Source organism: Harpia harpyja, chromosome 16 (genome assembly GCF_026419915.1).
Source record: "Harpia harpyja isolate bHarHar1 chromosome 16, bHarHar1 primary haplotype, whole genome shotgun sequence".
NCBI classification, from domain to species: domain Eukaryota; kingdom Metazoa; phylum Chordata; class Aves; order Accipitriformes; family Accipitridae; genus Harpia; species Harpia harpyja.
The window spans coordinates 28294630-28311119 of record NC_068955.1 but is presented as its reverse complement, the minus strand read 5'-3'; the positions used below and the strand labels follow the sequence as shown (position 1 = coordinate 28311119).

General features: G+C 38.7%; 1 protein-coding gene across 7 annotated transcripts in view; it reads left to right on the top strand.

Moving 5' to 3' along the window:
• The window catches only part of ANO5 (anoctamin 5), a 61098-nt gene extending 45703 nt beyond the window's left edge, over positions 1 to 15395 (top strand). For all 7 annotated transcript variants that reach the window (XM_052810609.1, XM_052810612.1, XM_052810611.1 and 4 more), the window contains 9 exons: positions 1082 to 1156; positions 1876 to 2098; positions 4597 to 4766; positions 5886 to 5983; positions 6250 to 6380; positions 8086 to 8291; positions 9371 to 9552; positions 10654 to 10759; positions 11620 to 15395. In XM_052810609.1, the coding sequence (XP_052666569.1) occupies positions 1082 to 1156; positions 1876 to 2098; positions 4597 to 4766; positions 5886 to 5983; positions 6250 to 6380; positions 8086 to 8291; positions 9371 to 9552; positions 10654 to 10759; positions 11620 to 11841 (1413 nt within the window). In that variant the 3' untranslated portion in view covers positions 11842 to 15395. The remainder of the gene's footprint in view (positions 1 to 1081; positions 1157 to 1875; positions 2099 to 4596; positions 4767 to 5885; positions 5984 to 6249; positions 6381 to 8085; positions 8292 to 9370; positions 9553 to 10653; positions 10760 to 11619) is intronic.
• Positions 15396 to 16490: the final 1095 nt, after the last annotated feature.

The window sequence follows — 16490 nt, the reverse complement described above, 5'->3', positions numbered from 1 at the left end:
CATGCTGATTGAAGAATATCACCATCAGGAAGCAATGCTTGTAAAACAACTGCTACTGCTTGGTTGTGTCAGGGAGAAATGTGCAGCTCAGTTGTGGCCGTTGTATTCAGCATAATTACGCCATGTTATGCCAGTGCATTTGGCATGTTCTGGGCTTTTGTGCAACAGAAAATAAACTCCCTTCAACAGTATTTGACAGGTTCAATACCTTCTGTTGTCAAAACAAGCATTTCCTGCATTATTGATATTATTGAATCATGCTTATTGATAATATACTTAATATTGCGCTCACGTGTAGTAATCGGTGCCCCTTTGTCCAAGAGGAGCATAAGCATACTACAATGCCTTATCCCAAAGATTTATCAAATTCAGATTGTTTTTTACTAAGTCTTCTTCCACTGCCAGTAGTTCTTAAATGATCCTTTCTTAACACATGTAATCTGGTATTTCAGGAATTAGAATTGGTTGCAAAAAAGAGACCTTTACACGAACACGGAAAATTGTTCATGTGCTATATGGGGATACTCACTTGGGTAAGACCTAGCTGCCTGATGCTGCAGCAGAGATTGGCAACTAATGAATGTAGCCATTTCTTCAATTAAAAATAAATTGAAGGAGTGGAGGAAAACTCTCTCTGGCTGTGTGGAAAAACGTGGTACATCCAAATAAATGACCATTTTAAGAAACCTCAATGTGAAGAATTTCTTGAAATTCAGTCCAGTTTTGGACTCAGAGCTGTATGACAGCTGACCTAGCATTAGAGTAAAAGTTGTCCTGTTCATCTAATGAAGGAGGTGGTCTTTTTCCTTCAGCTACTGACTGATTTTTGCAAAGGTTTAACCATTCTTTCCAAGTACTGTCTTTACTTTACAGCATTGTTATGGCCACTTCTGTGCTGATCTTTTTGCCTCCCAGCACATTCAAAATCCATGTCCTATCGGCCCTTTTAGAGAGAGGAGTTCTAAAGGTTTTCCTCGGATGTGGGCACTTTCACACAGCTGATGAGAGCTCTGTGTGCTGCTTGATGTTACAATAAGATTATGGATCTGTGAACTGTGCTGTGCTTGCTTGACTGTTTCAGGAGATGGAGCCTTATTTGCCTGTAACTAGCCAGGCTGTGCGGTTCTGCATCTCGGGAACTACAGTGTTGTTCTGGGTGAGCATCTTTTTGAATCATCATTTTAACAAATATCAGAGTTGCTGATCATCCCTAATCATGACATTAACACAAACTGGTTTTAATCATCATTAACACATGCTTTTACTGTTGTCCTGCAGATTTTTCTGCTGTCATGCAAAATGCAATTCAATTCAGATTTAAAAAAAAAAAACAAACAACAAACCCTTGGAAAAGCCATCATTAATTATTAATTTGATTGGACATTTTAGCATAGGGATAACTTTTTCTCTGGCTTATGTGCTGTTAACAGACCATACTGAGAAAACTTGTAGTAAAGGCAAAAAAAAAACAACCCCAAAACTATTATTCACTACAATGAAATATCTACTTATTCCTCTTTAGAAATATCTGCAGAGTGAATTTCAGAGCGGACAATATAATCTAACTTGACCCTTCCATCTCCATTTCCATAAGTCTGTATTCTTCTGCACTATTTTTTTTTTTTTTTAGTACTGGTATTAGATTGTCTGCTTTTTTGTGTGCGTTAATAGAATAATTTTCTTGGGTTTAATGTATGTAATGTAACAAATTATTTTGCCTGTGTATTTTGCATTTCAGTGCTGCTGAACTCATACCCATAAAGAATAAAATTTTAAAAACTATAAAGCATGATGTTCTACATTTTATTTCAAAAGTTGCGTGCATATAGCTGTACTGAGCTGTAAGTGTATTTCAAATCTGTGTCCTTTCCTTAGGTGTCTCTGATTATAGCTAGCATGATAGCTGTGATCGTGTATCGTCTTGCGGTGTATGCTGCCTTTGCCAGCCTGATGGAGAACACTCAAACTTTACAGCCCATCAGCGGATTATTGACCCCTCAGCTGGCAACTTCAGTCACAGCCTCATGCCTGAATTTTGTCATCATCATGATACTGAATTTCTTATATGAGAGAATAGCCATCTGGATTACTGATATGGGTAAGCGGTGTACCTGAAGACAAAACTTTGAAGGAATCACTAAAGGTAGAACCCAGCTGGAGGTGCTCTATGTAGTTGTTCTCAACTCAGGCACAGTGGGAGCACTAGGACATTAGTCTGTAGCTTGCAGCAATGACTCAGTTGTATCCATGACCATACTGAACATTTTCCCTGCATTTGAATAGTTATCATAAGCTGGTTTCTCTTAGTATAATGTTTGCTTATATTAAAACTAGTCTACAGAGACAACCATAGTTCTTAACATGATTAAAAATTATCATGTGTTATAGTAGACTCACCAGAACAGGACCGAACTGTCTTGATTTAGCAGTATTTCAATTAGAAATCCTGAAGATATATTTTTAAAAATAGATCACAGCTTTCACAGCCATCTTTACAAGAAAAAAGACTAAATAATCATGTCTCTTACTTTGGGGGAAAAGGTAGGAGACTGGGGCATGGGATAGGACAGTATATTTTCCAGGGTTTTCTCTTGGCACTATTTCCCTTAGCTCTGGATTTACAGATTTGGAGTTAATACAGATTGAAGGTAGAGATTGAGCAAGTTGAGAAGTTGGGCCCAAGATGTGTCGTTGTGGCTGTAGCCATTGGTAGCATTACTTGCAGTAGGCTCACTCCAGAGCTGGGGGAGCTAGCAAGCAGGCCCAGAAAGATCTATTACTTTTGTAGCAGATTTTTATGTTTGACTGTTGCTTGCTTGCTGGAAATATCCTTCCCTACAGCCCTTCTTATGTATTTTTCTTTGCCCTTAATGATTTAGATGTACAAGTCCCTGCAGGTGCTTTATAGAAAGAAATAATTGCAGAATATTCAGCTGGGGGGGAGAGCTGAAAGTATTAGGTATTTGTAGTTTGTATAGCTGTCAAAAACAGCTGGGTGGTCTTTTTTTAATGAGGTCTTACGAGCGGAATCAAGAATTGAAAGGTGTTTCTTGCAGAAGCTTAATGGGATGTTGCGTTGGGTTTATTTTGAGTTATCGTGGGCCATCTCTTGTCTTGGAAAACTGCTTATCTCACGCGGCCAAATTAGACCAAAGACAGACCGAACGAGTAGTAAATAAAATTGCCCCTAGCAAAACCAAAACCAAACAGAAAATAGTCTTTTTTTTTTTTTTTTTTTAGTCTTTCTTTTTTTGAAGGGCATGAATTACAAGCATGAAGGCTCAGCAATGTTATTTTGCTGCTTGCAAGTGTGGAGGATTAATTTCTTAAGTGTCAGCCCTACCTGTGGTTATCAATTACAGAAGGAAAATCACTATTTACTTTTGTGGGACTGCCGCCCTCCTCTGGCGGCCGCGGCAGCTGCGCTTAGCCCAGGCTTAGAGACTCGGCTGGGTCCAGGGTGTGAAATGTTGGCTGCGGCTGTCAGGACTGTCTCTTCAAACTCTCTTCACTCTTGAATTCCTTAAAAAGGTTAGGCCAGATTTTGCTTTCCGCCATGCAGGAATAACCTGCTTCTGCTGCTCTGAACGTTGCGTATCTGACATAAACATTTGAACAATGACAATAAAAACATTTTGATGAGCTGCGACCTAGGCAGACTACATCACCCGAGTACTGCCTTCTCTATAGTACACTCTGATGTCAGGTTCCCAATAAATACCTTATGTTCTTCTGTCATGCAAACTTATGCCAAGCTTGCAAATGTTAGTTTACTCGGATATATAAAATAACTTTAATATAGGGCAGGTGAGTTCAACACGTCTGCCAGGTCCTGACCAATTCAGAGGGACTTGAATGCTTGTGGTATACTTTCTTCCCCTTTTTCCCAGCTTGAATTAGTTATTTGTTACCGTTTAACAGGATGTTTTACCAATAATGCGCTTAGGGCTTCCTGCTACCTTTAAAAATGTAAACGTGATGGAGAATGTGATTATGAAGGCAGCAAAATCTCAAGCAAAGGCTTGGTGATGTTCAGTACCACCGACATGCCTGCATCCTTCCCTATTCTTTTCCCCATTATGAGTCTCATCTTTCAGAGGCACAGGGCCCATCCACTTCCTGCTGACTTCAATATATTACACACATACAGCATATTGAAAAAAACAATACTGTAACATACTTCTCTACCACAAAGAAAAAAAAATTCTTTATCATGTGCATTGCCAACAGTGAAATTTTCGTACTCTAGGAGACCCTGCTAGTTACTGTTTGAGATTTGCCTTGGATCCCCTAAAATAGGGTAGGCTTTGGGGATGGACAAGTGCTAATGGACAGTATAGAGAAGGGGAAATTGAAGTTTATAACAGTTTCAAGAATGAATTTCACTTGCCTGCCTACTCAGAATATTGCATTGTAAATTAAAGGTAGGGTGTCTGAGAGCAGGAGCTCCATCTACTGAAATGTTTGTAGGTGTTTTTCTTTTTCTTTTTTCTTTCCTTTGGGGTATAAGGGCACTGTGCATGATAAGTATTTATGAATCTGTATCCTTTTAAAGGGAATAAAGGAAAATAAAATTACTGTTTTCTGGTTTCACAGAGATTCCCAGAACGCATATGGAATATGAGAACAGGCTCACTATGAAAATGTTTTTGTTCCAGTTTGTCAACTACTATTCATCCTGCTTCTATGTGGCCTTCTTCAAAGGGAAGTTTGTTGGTTACCCAGGTGCCTATACATACATGTTTAATCGTTGGCGAAATGAAGAGGTAGGACTTTCTTGATTAAGGTGGATTGAATAATAATAAACTAGTTAAATTCTATGCCCTCCAACCTGAGCACTTATAAATTGCCAGCTGCAGGTTTGGTCTGGAACGAGCCGGACCTCAGCTGGCCATCCCAAGGCTGATGGAGGGGCTTCCAAGGATTCTTCCTGCTGGTGCTGGTCAGGGAAACACCAGCAGTGAAAATCTGTGGCTGTCAGTCACAAGGGTGAAAAATCGAAAAGCTTTTCTTGGCCCCAGTTGTCCTGAAATACCAGCGGATGTCGCTGGTAGGTCTTAAAAGTGATTCTCTAGGTTGAAGAAACCTAGTATGAATGGAAACGGTGTCTGGCCTTTGGGTGTCTCCTTAGCTTTTTGAGGCACTACGTTTTCAGAGAAACCATTTGGTAAAAGGTACTTCTGTAACCTTTTGCTTTTTTCCTCATATCATTGCTAATTATGCTGTTTGTACAGAGATGAAATGCAATATTTAATGTGAAGCGTTGCCTGGGAGTCAATAGTGGAGGAAAAACTTCATGCAAAACACAATGAAGTAATGCAGTGCACTTACTGATAGAGTATCCCCTAACACTGGTCTGGCTGCTAAAGTCTTAAGAAGGCCTCAATAAAGAGTTGAAACTTTAAAACTAGTGTTCTCGGCAAACAGCAAAGGCTAGATACTGGCAGGTATTTAAATACCTCTGGTGTAGGGATATGAATAGAAAATGCGTGTGCTTGGTAGGTCAGGGTTGGTCTGGTGCTGAGAGCTGACTGAGCGCCATGGATTCACCTTGCTGGGGCTGTGGGGTGGGTGCCGCACGCAGATCCTGCTGCCCCGTCTTTGTGCATCTACACAGTGGTCAGCCTGAAGCATCTCTGAATTACTCTGCTGTCAAATGGCCGTTATGTTTTGGTGTGTGCTTCATCAAGCCCATTGAGCATTGAAAGCCCTTCTGTAACAGCTTTCCTGAGAGAGTATCTTAGCTGGCAGTCCAGGTGAAAATGAAGTACAAGTTTTAAGAACTCTTCTTCTCTTCTTTCTTTTGTTTATACAGTCGTAGAATATAGTTTATCTGGGTAATGTCCATTATTCATGTCCATTAACCCCCAGTTTGTCTCTGCCAGTGTGATCCTGCAGGCTGTTTGATAGAATTGACGACACAGCTCACCATAGTCATGGCTGGCAAACAGATCTGGGGAAATATCCAAGAGGCCATTGTACCGTAAGTTCTCTCTTACACTGAGATGTCCGTGTTATAGACAGAGGAAATTCTTGGAAAGAGTGATAACAAGTATTGCCATATGAAGAAGCTAAGCAATATTCTGTAAATTAAGCACAAATTCTGACAAGTTGACTCATTTTATAGAGGCTTTTGGCCTCTTTTTGTGAAAGCCGTGCTTGTAAAAGCATGTTGCAACAAGGAGCTTGCTTAGAGAAAGGGATACTTGATCTGCTTCTCTCGTTGTTAACTTTCTTCTGCATATACAGCTGGATTTGTAACTGGTGGGGACGCCGGAAAGCCAGAAATAATCCGGAAAATTTATACAGTCGCTGGGAGCAAGACCATGATCTGCAGATATTTGGAGCCTTAGGCCTATTCTATGAGTATCTAGAAATGGGTAAGTTTAAAAATACACATTTGGAATTGAGGACAAGACACCTTGTACTGACACTTCTAAAACAATAGCTTCAATTAATTGTTATGGGTTGATGCCACCACTTTCGTCTGGTAAACAGTAGACAGTTAACTGCTGGAAATCATTAAATAGGTCAGCCCAATTAAAAAAAAAAAAAAAAAAAAGCTGCCTTTGCGTCTTAGACTGCGGGGAGTTTCACAGAAACACTGCAGACTGTTTCCCTCATTTGAATGGGGAACATTATTCTTGGTGCAGCCAGCTGTCTCAGTGTCTGTTCTGTTCTTGTTCCCAAGCATGTTCTCAGCTGATGTCAGTGGAAGTTGTAAGTATGGGATGAGTGCCAAATATCCTGTGAGGATGGGTACTGCAGATACGAGATCTACGAACTGGATCAGAGAGAATCAGTTTAGTTTTAGCTTTGCCCTGATTAGTGCTTCGATACAGTCCAGTAGACCAGCAGAGGGAGCATGAGTAACAGAATAGGATTTTTCAAAAGGAACCGTGAACAGGTCAGCACATGAAATTACTTTACGAAACCTGAGAAACTAAAACTAGAAATTGAAGCCAAACTAAAACTAAAAGACACTAAAAAAAAAATCAGTATTTGTCTATTAGAAGGACAAAATTTGTTGAAAAGTGGTCCCTTGTATTGTTTTATCTGTACAGAAATAATTACTGCCTAGAGCTTTGCAGCTGTATTATTGTCACTTCGTACACTTCATGATATTTCATACAGGGCTGTGATCTTGTGAAATTCATATGCTAAGAACCATCAGTGTTGTCAGCCATGCCTGTTAATAGATGTCCTTGCTCTTCCTGAATCAGAACTGAACCAGTATGCTCCAGCGTTGTCCTGGGGCTGCTAAGCTAGTAGGAATTCTGTTGCTTGTCTAAGATGAAGAACTCGTCACTGAAATCATGGAAGAGCTGGTGACTGGTGTATGGGAATTTATTTTTATCCACTGCCTAAACCAGACAAGATGTTCTATTTCCTATCTTTAAACTACAGCGGCAGTATTGGCTCTGCACTGAGGACTGTCACATTCTGTACCAAGAGACATTTCATTTTGGTAATAACTAAAGGGATCATTTGTGTATTTTATTTGCAATTCTTAAAGTAATGTTAAGGCTCCCCAGTGGAACTATTACATACAGAATCGCTATTAATATTTTGACTAAACCAATAACAATAGGTGGAGGTAAGCTTGTGATAAAAGTGAAAGTATTTTCTCTTTTTCATTTAGGAGTGTAGCCGATAAGTAAAAGGAGAACGGGCTTGCTCCGTACAAACTGCAGCAGAGGAAAACTAGCCTGTTTTTGTTCCTCTCTGGTAATTCAGAAATTTGATGTATGAGTACATTCCCATTCCCCTATAGTTACGTTCCATTCATGAGAGGAGAACTGCAACACCATGAAAGAATTAGTATCTGGCACTGCTGGCAGCATCATTTGATGGGACCTGAATGCCCCGTTCCCTTGAGTGCTGCTGAACGGCAGCCCTAAGAGACTGGAGAAGTCTTAGGGCTGGGGCAGGTTATCGCTTAGCTCAGGGCAGGGCTGGAGGTGACTTGTGCAGCCTGGCAAAAGTTTGCCATTTGTTTGCGAGTAGCAACCTGCATGTTTCCTTGTCACCCTGAGGGTACTTTCGTTGGGGCAGCTTTTGGCACTTTTCTTTTCTCCCTTGCAGTCATTCAGTTTGGATTCATTACTCTCTTTGTGGCGTCCTTTCCCCTGGCTCCCCTTCTTGCCCTGATGAATAATATCCTGGAGATTCGAGTAGACTCCTGGAAGTTAACCACTCAGTACAGGAGACCTGTGGCTGCGAAAGCACATAGCATAGGAGTTTGGCAAGAAATCCTGAACGGAATGGCCATCTTGTCTGTTGTCACTAATGTAAGTACGTTAACTGTGTTATATCAACTTTGATTCTTCCATGTACCCAGAATCTGCAGATTTAAAAATCAGCTGATGCTTTTTCTCCTTCATCAGTAGTATTCACTTTATCACATGCTACCCTACAGTGATGTGGTCAAGCCATTTGGGTGGTTCGGCTTGCCCATATGTTGACAACATGCAGCTCCAAATGCACATTTCACCGGACCATAATTGTTCATTCACTTGTCTGTGTTTTCCAGTGGTTTGGAATGGCATAAGCCAGCCTGAAGCTTAGTCTGATGAAGCACACTGATTGCTCAGAGGGGCCGTAGGGGACAGGAGAGGCGGATTAATTCTGTCAGCCAGATGACGTTTCTGTCTTGTCACTGAGGCCTATTCTGTGGGAATTCTGCTCGTTCAACTGCTTCTGGATGCCCCTATGGGGGCAGTGGCTCAGAGTACCTTTTATGATCTGGAAACTAAATGCTATGCTAGTATTTCACCTTAAATATAATGTAAAGCAGACTGCTGAGCAAAAGAGTTGCCTCTTTTTAACGTAGAGTGCTAAACAGTATCAGATCTGCAAGTGTCTTAGGCAACAAACCCACTTGCAGGTATTGCCCAATTAGCAGGGTACCAGAGCATCTTAAGTATCTCAAGTTTCCAGGCAAAATGTGCTGGTAGCCATTGTTTCATTTTTAAATACAGCTGGAGAAAATGGCTCCCCTTCTTTCACGAAGTGATCACACACTGGGTTCGAGTTCATCCTTTCTCACAAGAATTCAAAACCACATCTCCTCTTTCACTAAGGAGTGCTGTTATCACAGATAGAAGACAGTGTGGTCTGAGGGGATGTTTGGGATTTGGTGCCTCTTGTAAGGACTATTCACATATTTTTGTTCACTGAGTGCTGGTCCTTGCAGCAGAGGCTGCAGTCAGCATCTTTTCCAAGGTGAAGTGCCCTAATCATGCTGCTCATCCTTGCTTAAAAGATCCTGGGTTATGCCACAGAGTCACAGTACCAAAACCCTTTTATGAATCTGCTTACAAATGTTGTGTGCCACTTCCTTAATTTCTTTTTCCAATTTCTTTTTCAGGCTTTTATTGTTGCGTTCACATCAGATATGATTCCTCGTTTAGTTTACTACTATGCTTATTCTGAAAATGAAGACTCGCCTATGTCTGGGTACATAAACAACAGTTTGTCAGTGTTTCAAATCTCAGATTTTCCTGACAGAAACAAGCCTAAACTGAATCCGGAAAACTTTGTCATATGCAGGTTGGTGTTGGTGTAATAATAAATATTTTCTCGCTTTCCTTAGAATGCAGCATAAAAAGTCGATGCAGATCCAAGTAGTCCACTAGAAATTAAATGATGTCATTCTCATCGTTCTAAAGTGTGAGAGGTAATATTTAGGCTGTTAGCAAGGCAGTGCTTGAGATGGTAAGAGATCATGCCAGTAATGAAAAAAATCACCTTTTTCTTGTTTGAGAGCCTCATTGCTAATGGTTTTTTGTTTGGTTTTGGTTTTTTACTTAAACTATTGATTTTTGAGTGATGGAGGAGATTTACATCCCTAAGGTTGCAAAATTCAGCCTATATTTTCAAAGCTTTTTTGGCTGCAGTGCCTAAGTGGACAAGGAAGTATCATTAGGGGGATGTTTAGATTCCAAAGCTGAAAATGAGATATGGTATTTAAAGTCAATTGTTATTATGCTAGATACCACCAAGGATCTGGGCCATCCTGCTTTCATTAAAAAAAATAGTCCTTTCTTGCTAGAAGCAGCATTGGAGGTTCTAGAAGAATTGAGCAACAACTTTGGAGAAGACGGTAAAAGAAGAGTACTGATTTGATGAAAAAAAAAATCCCCAAACAAATGAACCAACCAAAAAAACACTTTAAGAAGCGGCTACATTTGTACAATATTTTAGCTTTAAAGGCCCAGGAGTCTTATCCTAATTCTACATGTGAGTGTAAAACACATACTCAAGACTGTCCTTCCATTAAACCCTGCATCTGTCCAGTCCATAATCTGTCACGTTTATTCAATACTTGTCCATTACTGTGTGATATGTTCCATCACTCTGTCCTGTATTATTTGATCATTGCCTGAAAAAAAAGTAACCTGTGTACAAAATTTCACTTCTCACACATCCTCATCTCTGCTCTGTTGCTGTGAATGTGAGGGTGTTTAAGCAAACATAAGACAGAAACAAATTGAGAGGCAACCTTTTTCTGCAAAAGGAAACAGACCATTTAAAACAAGATGAAAAGGTTCCTTAAGTGACAGCTGTATTTGCCTGTAAGTGTCGCTGAGCTTGTAGTCTGTCTCAGACTGAATATGACATTTCACCTTTGCATGTCTTTCTGTCCAACAGGTACAGAGACTATCGATATCCTCCAGATCATGAGAGGAAATATTTACACACTATGCAGTTCTGGCACATTCTTGCTGCAAAACTGGCCTTTATAATTATTATGGAGGTATGTTCCCTACAAAATTTCCTTGCGAAATTGGTACCTTATTGATTCTCTAGGCAGTTACTAATGTTACAGAAAATAGAATATACTCTGCTGAGAGTATAAAATAGTGCCTTCCCTAAGTAATACCAAACACTCATGTCCTAAATGATTATTATAACTAAGTCTTTTAACTTCAGGGAGTTAACCTCCAAGTAAGAAGAGTGAAAACAGCTGAGGAAGCTGCTAAATTTGATCAAAATAAAACAGTAGAATAAAAAAGGTCTTTATGCAGATGGAAGAGACACGAACCACCAGGACTAGCACTTTCACTCCTACTGGTTTCATTCAAGAGCTGTATGTGAGATGACTGTATTCAAAATCCAGAAAGCATTTTGCAGTGATGTATATTGGCTCAAAATAGCTAAATCAATAATTTGGATAACTGGCACTTCAGTATTAAGCCACTGTCTTGCAAGTTCTGAAGGGAAAAGGGAGTTGTTAAAGTGCTGCTCTTACCACTTTTCCTACTGTATCTTATCAGTTCTCAATAGTGTTTTCAGCACGGCCATATGAATTTTCTAAGAAACGACATAATGGTATTAGAAAGTGATGCTAGGGATTCAGAACCTGACACTTTCCTCTTGGGTTTGTTAATTCATAAGTGGTTTGGAATTAAAGTTTCTGCATAAAAGGAAGTCTTTTAATCTTTGTGCACATCTCAGATACCCATTGGTTTGTTATGTATTGTTCCAGGACAGCCAAATGAAATGTATTCTGTTTGTGGAAAAAAAAGTGATCTGTTTGGGGTTGGATAAAACAATAGGTGTTTCATTTGGTAATGAGTTGTAACATTTCTCCTTTTTTTTTTTTTTTTTTTTTAGCATGTTGTATTTATCGTCAAATTCTTTGTAGCATGGATGATTCCCGACGTCCCTGCAGATGTGAAAGCCAAAATAAAGCGTGAAAAATATTTAACACAGAAAATCCTCCATGAGTATGAACTTGAAAAACTGAAGGAGAGACTGTGTCAAGGTGATAAACGAGCCACGGAAAAGGAGTTCATCGCCACAGAAGGAAGGATGGAGTTATCCAGAGCAATGTAGTTGAAAAAACAACTGTTTGGGATTTAGCTCATTTTAGCTTTTTTTTATCTGTGATTTGCTCAGTATGCATCATCTTGAAAACTATAGGACAGTTTCAAACCTTTGCTTTCAGTCCAAAGATTTTAGACTTTAAAAAAAGTCTTACTGAGCATTCTAGGTTTAGTAAATCTACTTAACTGTATGACTTCAGCACTGTTTTCTATTTACCCATCACTTTGAATAATAAGTGTAATCTTGTAATCCTAGAGTTCGGATTCCCAGTATAGGGAATGTTACCCTCAAAGGGCTCACAGGATATGATAAGGTCATTAACACCAAGCCCTCCCTCTGTTGCTAAATGCAAAGTTCCAGGCTGTATCCCAGCTGAATGAAAAGGATATCATAGAGGACTCCTGCTGTGGAAAATGCTGAGAATTATTATTGTTATGACATGATCATTTAAACAAGAGAACACTCCTGATACAGCGGTTAGGGTTTGGGGCTTTTTTTTATATCCATTAGTTCTTATGAAACATTTGTTTGCAGCTTTGAACTTCTATACACTTTTTAGAAGGAATTGATTTTTAAAGATATATTGGCTTAATTCCATTTGGAATTATTTATAGGCACAGTCTTCAGTTAATACATACTAATGAAGGAAAAAAGAACCCATAATTTATTTTCATAAAGATATGATCTGCCAAAGAGTTTGCTCTTTAAATGCAAATACTGTGGAATCATCTAATTAGTGTTTTTTGAAAAGGTGTATACAATTTGGAGAAGTACAGCTAATTTATTTCTCAATCTCAAAACCTGCCATTGGAAGATCATACGTGATGTTAGTTTTGGCCAAAGCTCCTCCTTCATTTGGATTCTTTGTTTGGATTCTCTGTGAATGCCAACAAAGGGCTAAAGCTGTGTGTCTGTACTTGATGCACACTATGGAGTATGACTGCACAGTGCAGTGGATTGGGAGCTGCACTGCCATACTAATTGATCTAGCCAGATGGTTTGTACGTGGATTTGTATTCAGAAGGTTTTAAGCATGCCAAATAATCTCTGTTTACATTGTTACTGTCCTTATACATAGGAGCCTGGGGTTTTTGTTTGCGTTTTTTTTCTTTTTAATCTTTAAGAAGGAATTTTTTTTCTGTTTTGTCATGGGGCTTTTCTACAGTTACCGAGTTTATAAATATATAATAACTACTTGTGCAAAGTAGCTACCAGCTGTTTATGAATGTGCCCTCATTTTATAATTTGAAGCAGTTAGGCATTTTTATGATTTTGCTGTATATTTAAAACGTATCAACACTTCCATGCTTAGTGCCTTGTTTATTTGCATTTGGCAAAAGATGTGAAGATGATCACTATGTGGAAATCGGTATTTCCAAAGTGTGCTTGCAGGCATCGTGATACTGTGAACCTGCACACATAGCTGTACAGTGTTAGCCAAACCATGCCTGCCTTGGCACACTTCTGTTTTAGTACTATGTGAACTGTTCACGGGGAGCAGTTCATACTGAGACTGCTTAGATAAAGTAGCACCAGACTGTTGAGTTCTCTCATGCTGAACTACACTAGCTAGAGAGATTAGAAATTTTACTATATTTGCACTTTGAAAGTTATACTTCCTTGCAAGTATACACACAAAAATACAGATTTGTATTCCATATCAGCCAAGTGATGTACTGTTTACTAGATCCACAACTTAAGGTTTCCGTATTTTGTTTTAGCAGACCTAGCCTACGTCTTGGAATACTTGGCTAGTAACCTTAATGTTGTAGCAGAGTTTTAAATCAATGTCTTGAGTGGAACTGTCATTATTAGCAAAGGTTTTCACATTGAAGTGCCTACCTCGAACAAGCATCACATGGTTTGGCTGTCAGTCAAGGAGTTGAAGCAGATGTACATTTCTCATTACTGTAAGTTATTCAGCTTCCTTCTGTAAGTTTGCTTGATAAATCAAGCATGTTGGCAATTCATGTTCATGATGAACTGACCATGTTCTTGAATATTCAGATACATTTGAAGCAATGGATTTATTGGAGGAATGCATGTATAAATAAATTAGCTCTGCTGCTTAATGTATAAGCCAAAGAAGAGTATCAGTCACCGTAATTATGTATGCGACACCAGAATTTACACAACGCAAGCACTTTGCTGCTTCTCACACGTATACTGTTAACTAAACCGCTTAATTTAGATTTCACAGGTTTTTTACTGTTAGCAATGCAAACAATTGCTTCAAACGGTAAGGTGATGAGATGCAAAACGATATTTCTATGCAAAATGTACAATCTGATTGAAGCTGAAAACAGATTTGAAAATTCAGCATTAGATGCACTATTCCTGCTTACAAAACGTGAGTTTCTTCAGGTCCTGTAATAAAGTGTCCTAATATACTACACTTGAAAAGATGTCAGCAAAATAGATGTATTGTGAATGACTAATGCTATTTAAAAGCAAGATGGAGGAAAACAAGGAGATACCTTAGTTTCAGATACAGCGTTGATACGCAGAAGCTCCGCAGGCAGACCCTGAATTTGAATTGATGTTTTGATTCCTACATCTTGCTTCTTTCCAACTTATTTTTTGAGGTCACTTCCTATTTAATGCTATACAAACAGAGGTTTTGCATATGTTGTATCATACAGTAGAAAGTGGAAAAAATCTGGGATCAGCTTATTTAAAAATAAATATATGTATCTTTAAAATATATCATTACACTTCATAGCATTACTTCATATATAGAAACTGTTGAAAAAAGAATGTGTTGTCATATTAAGAGCTAACGTCACATAACAAAATAAGTCTAACACCTCTTTACATAAGAGTTTGCCTTTACTTGTCATTAAGCAGTATTTTGACAAAAGATTATTAGTATGATTAGGACTATAATAGTTCACATACATATACATTTCCTGAAGTGTTCCTGGAACGTGACAAAAATAAGACAAATGAACTGGTCGGTTTGGGGATGTGCTTATTCTTACTGTTGGAATATTTGGTTTTGATGTGTTTAATATAAGTATCTAAAAGTGTCCTTTAACCAAAGTGAAGATAGTTCTGTGTTGGAACTACTCTACTTTAAGCAACAGTAGCTTGCTTCATTAGAATTAGTTAGAAAAAGAAAATTGGCCTTTCGAGTGCAATACAATCAGGGATTTTTAAATTTTTTTTTCCCTCAATTTAAAACTTAGTATTTTTACCTTGGAAAGATTTAGCGTGGTATGTTCTAAGCAAATGACTGCAAGATAAGAGTGCCACTATAAGACACTATACTGTTTTTTCTAGAAGATTTTGTTATTATGCTTTTACTTTTTTATGTAATACTATCAGTTTGAGAACAACAGAACGGAGTGAAAATAGATGGACTTTCCTACTGTTCTATGTGTACTGCTTGTTTTGACTTGTACTGTTATGTAATGAGTGGCATTTTTGTCTGCTAAGTATGTTGCTGATTTACATGATACACTAGCGTTGGAATAATTTTTTTAAACATTGCATTCAGCTAACTTATATATGTACATTTAATAAGATCTAGATCTGGCAAATAAAGCAGTGTTTATTTTTAATGTGCTGTCAACTTGTTTTTGAAAATTCCAAGAACTCGGAGAGGAGCTGAAGTATTAAAAGTTAAATGCCCGGAGAGCCTCATGGAGAAAAGTATTCATACAGATTTTTGCAACTCATTGCAGGATATTTGGATGCTGTATATAGATTTCCTGCAATTGTAACTTCGCAAGTTTCTAACTGAGATTATTGAAGAAAGCCCCTGACTGCCATCTTCCACTTGATAATCACATTGGGTAACTGTCTTTTCTGTCTTCATACATTTTCTTTAGAAGGAGTTACCAAGGAAAACCTGTACTAAGTTCTGCATTTATTGTAGGCAATGCACATGGACCGAGATGGCATGAGTGTGTGATAGCCCATGAGGGAACAGTTTTGCACAGTCCCTGCATTAGGAGATCACAGTTCAGTGAAAAAGGCTCAGCACTTTCATCTTCCTTTAGGTATGGTAGAAACGGTATGTTAACACGCATTCATTTTCAGCCAGGCTGCTTCTCCCTTCATTCTCTGGCTACAGTTTTTATTCTTGCGATGCCAGGACCTGAGGTGACTTCTCAAGTTCTCAGTCAGTCACACACGCAGTTTTCACACGCAACGCGAGTGGTTCACATACGTGCACTTAAATAGCTTTGAGCACATATACTGGGAAATATGGCAGAGCTAAAGCTTTTCCAAGGGACTGGTACAGTCTTACTCTTCGTAGATACTTCTACATCTTCTACTCTTTCTTAAAACTCACTTCTGGCACCAGTGTAGGGCTTTGGATTAAATCACAGAGAATCTGGATTCAAGTTTAGGACTTGCTCTCAGTAGACGGCATCAGCATATTCTCACTCCTGTTATACCATGTTATCAGAACTTCTCTGGGAACAGGGTCACCTGCCAGACTTGGTAGGTTATTTCCTTTGTAACTTTGAAATGATAAATTAAGAGAGATGCAATAGCAATAATCAAATGAAAGAAATGTGTGAGATGAATAAAACAAATCTTATCTATATTAAAAAAAAGATAAGAACAAAACAAGGTGTAATTCTGTATTATGCTACTACCGCTGTGCTGATTACTGAGGTGGAACAGGTTACTTAATTAGGTATCAA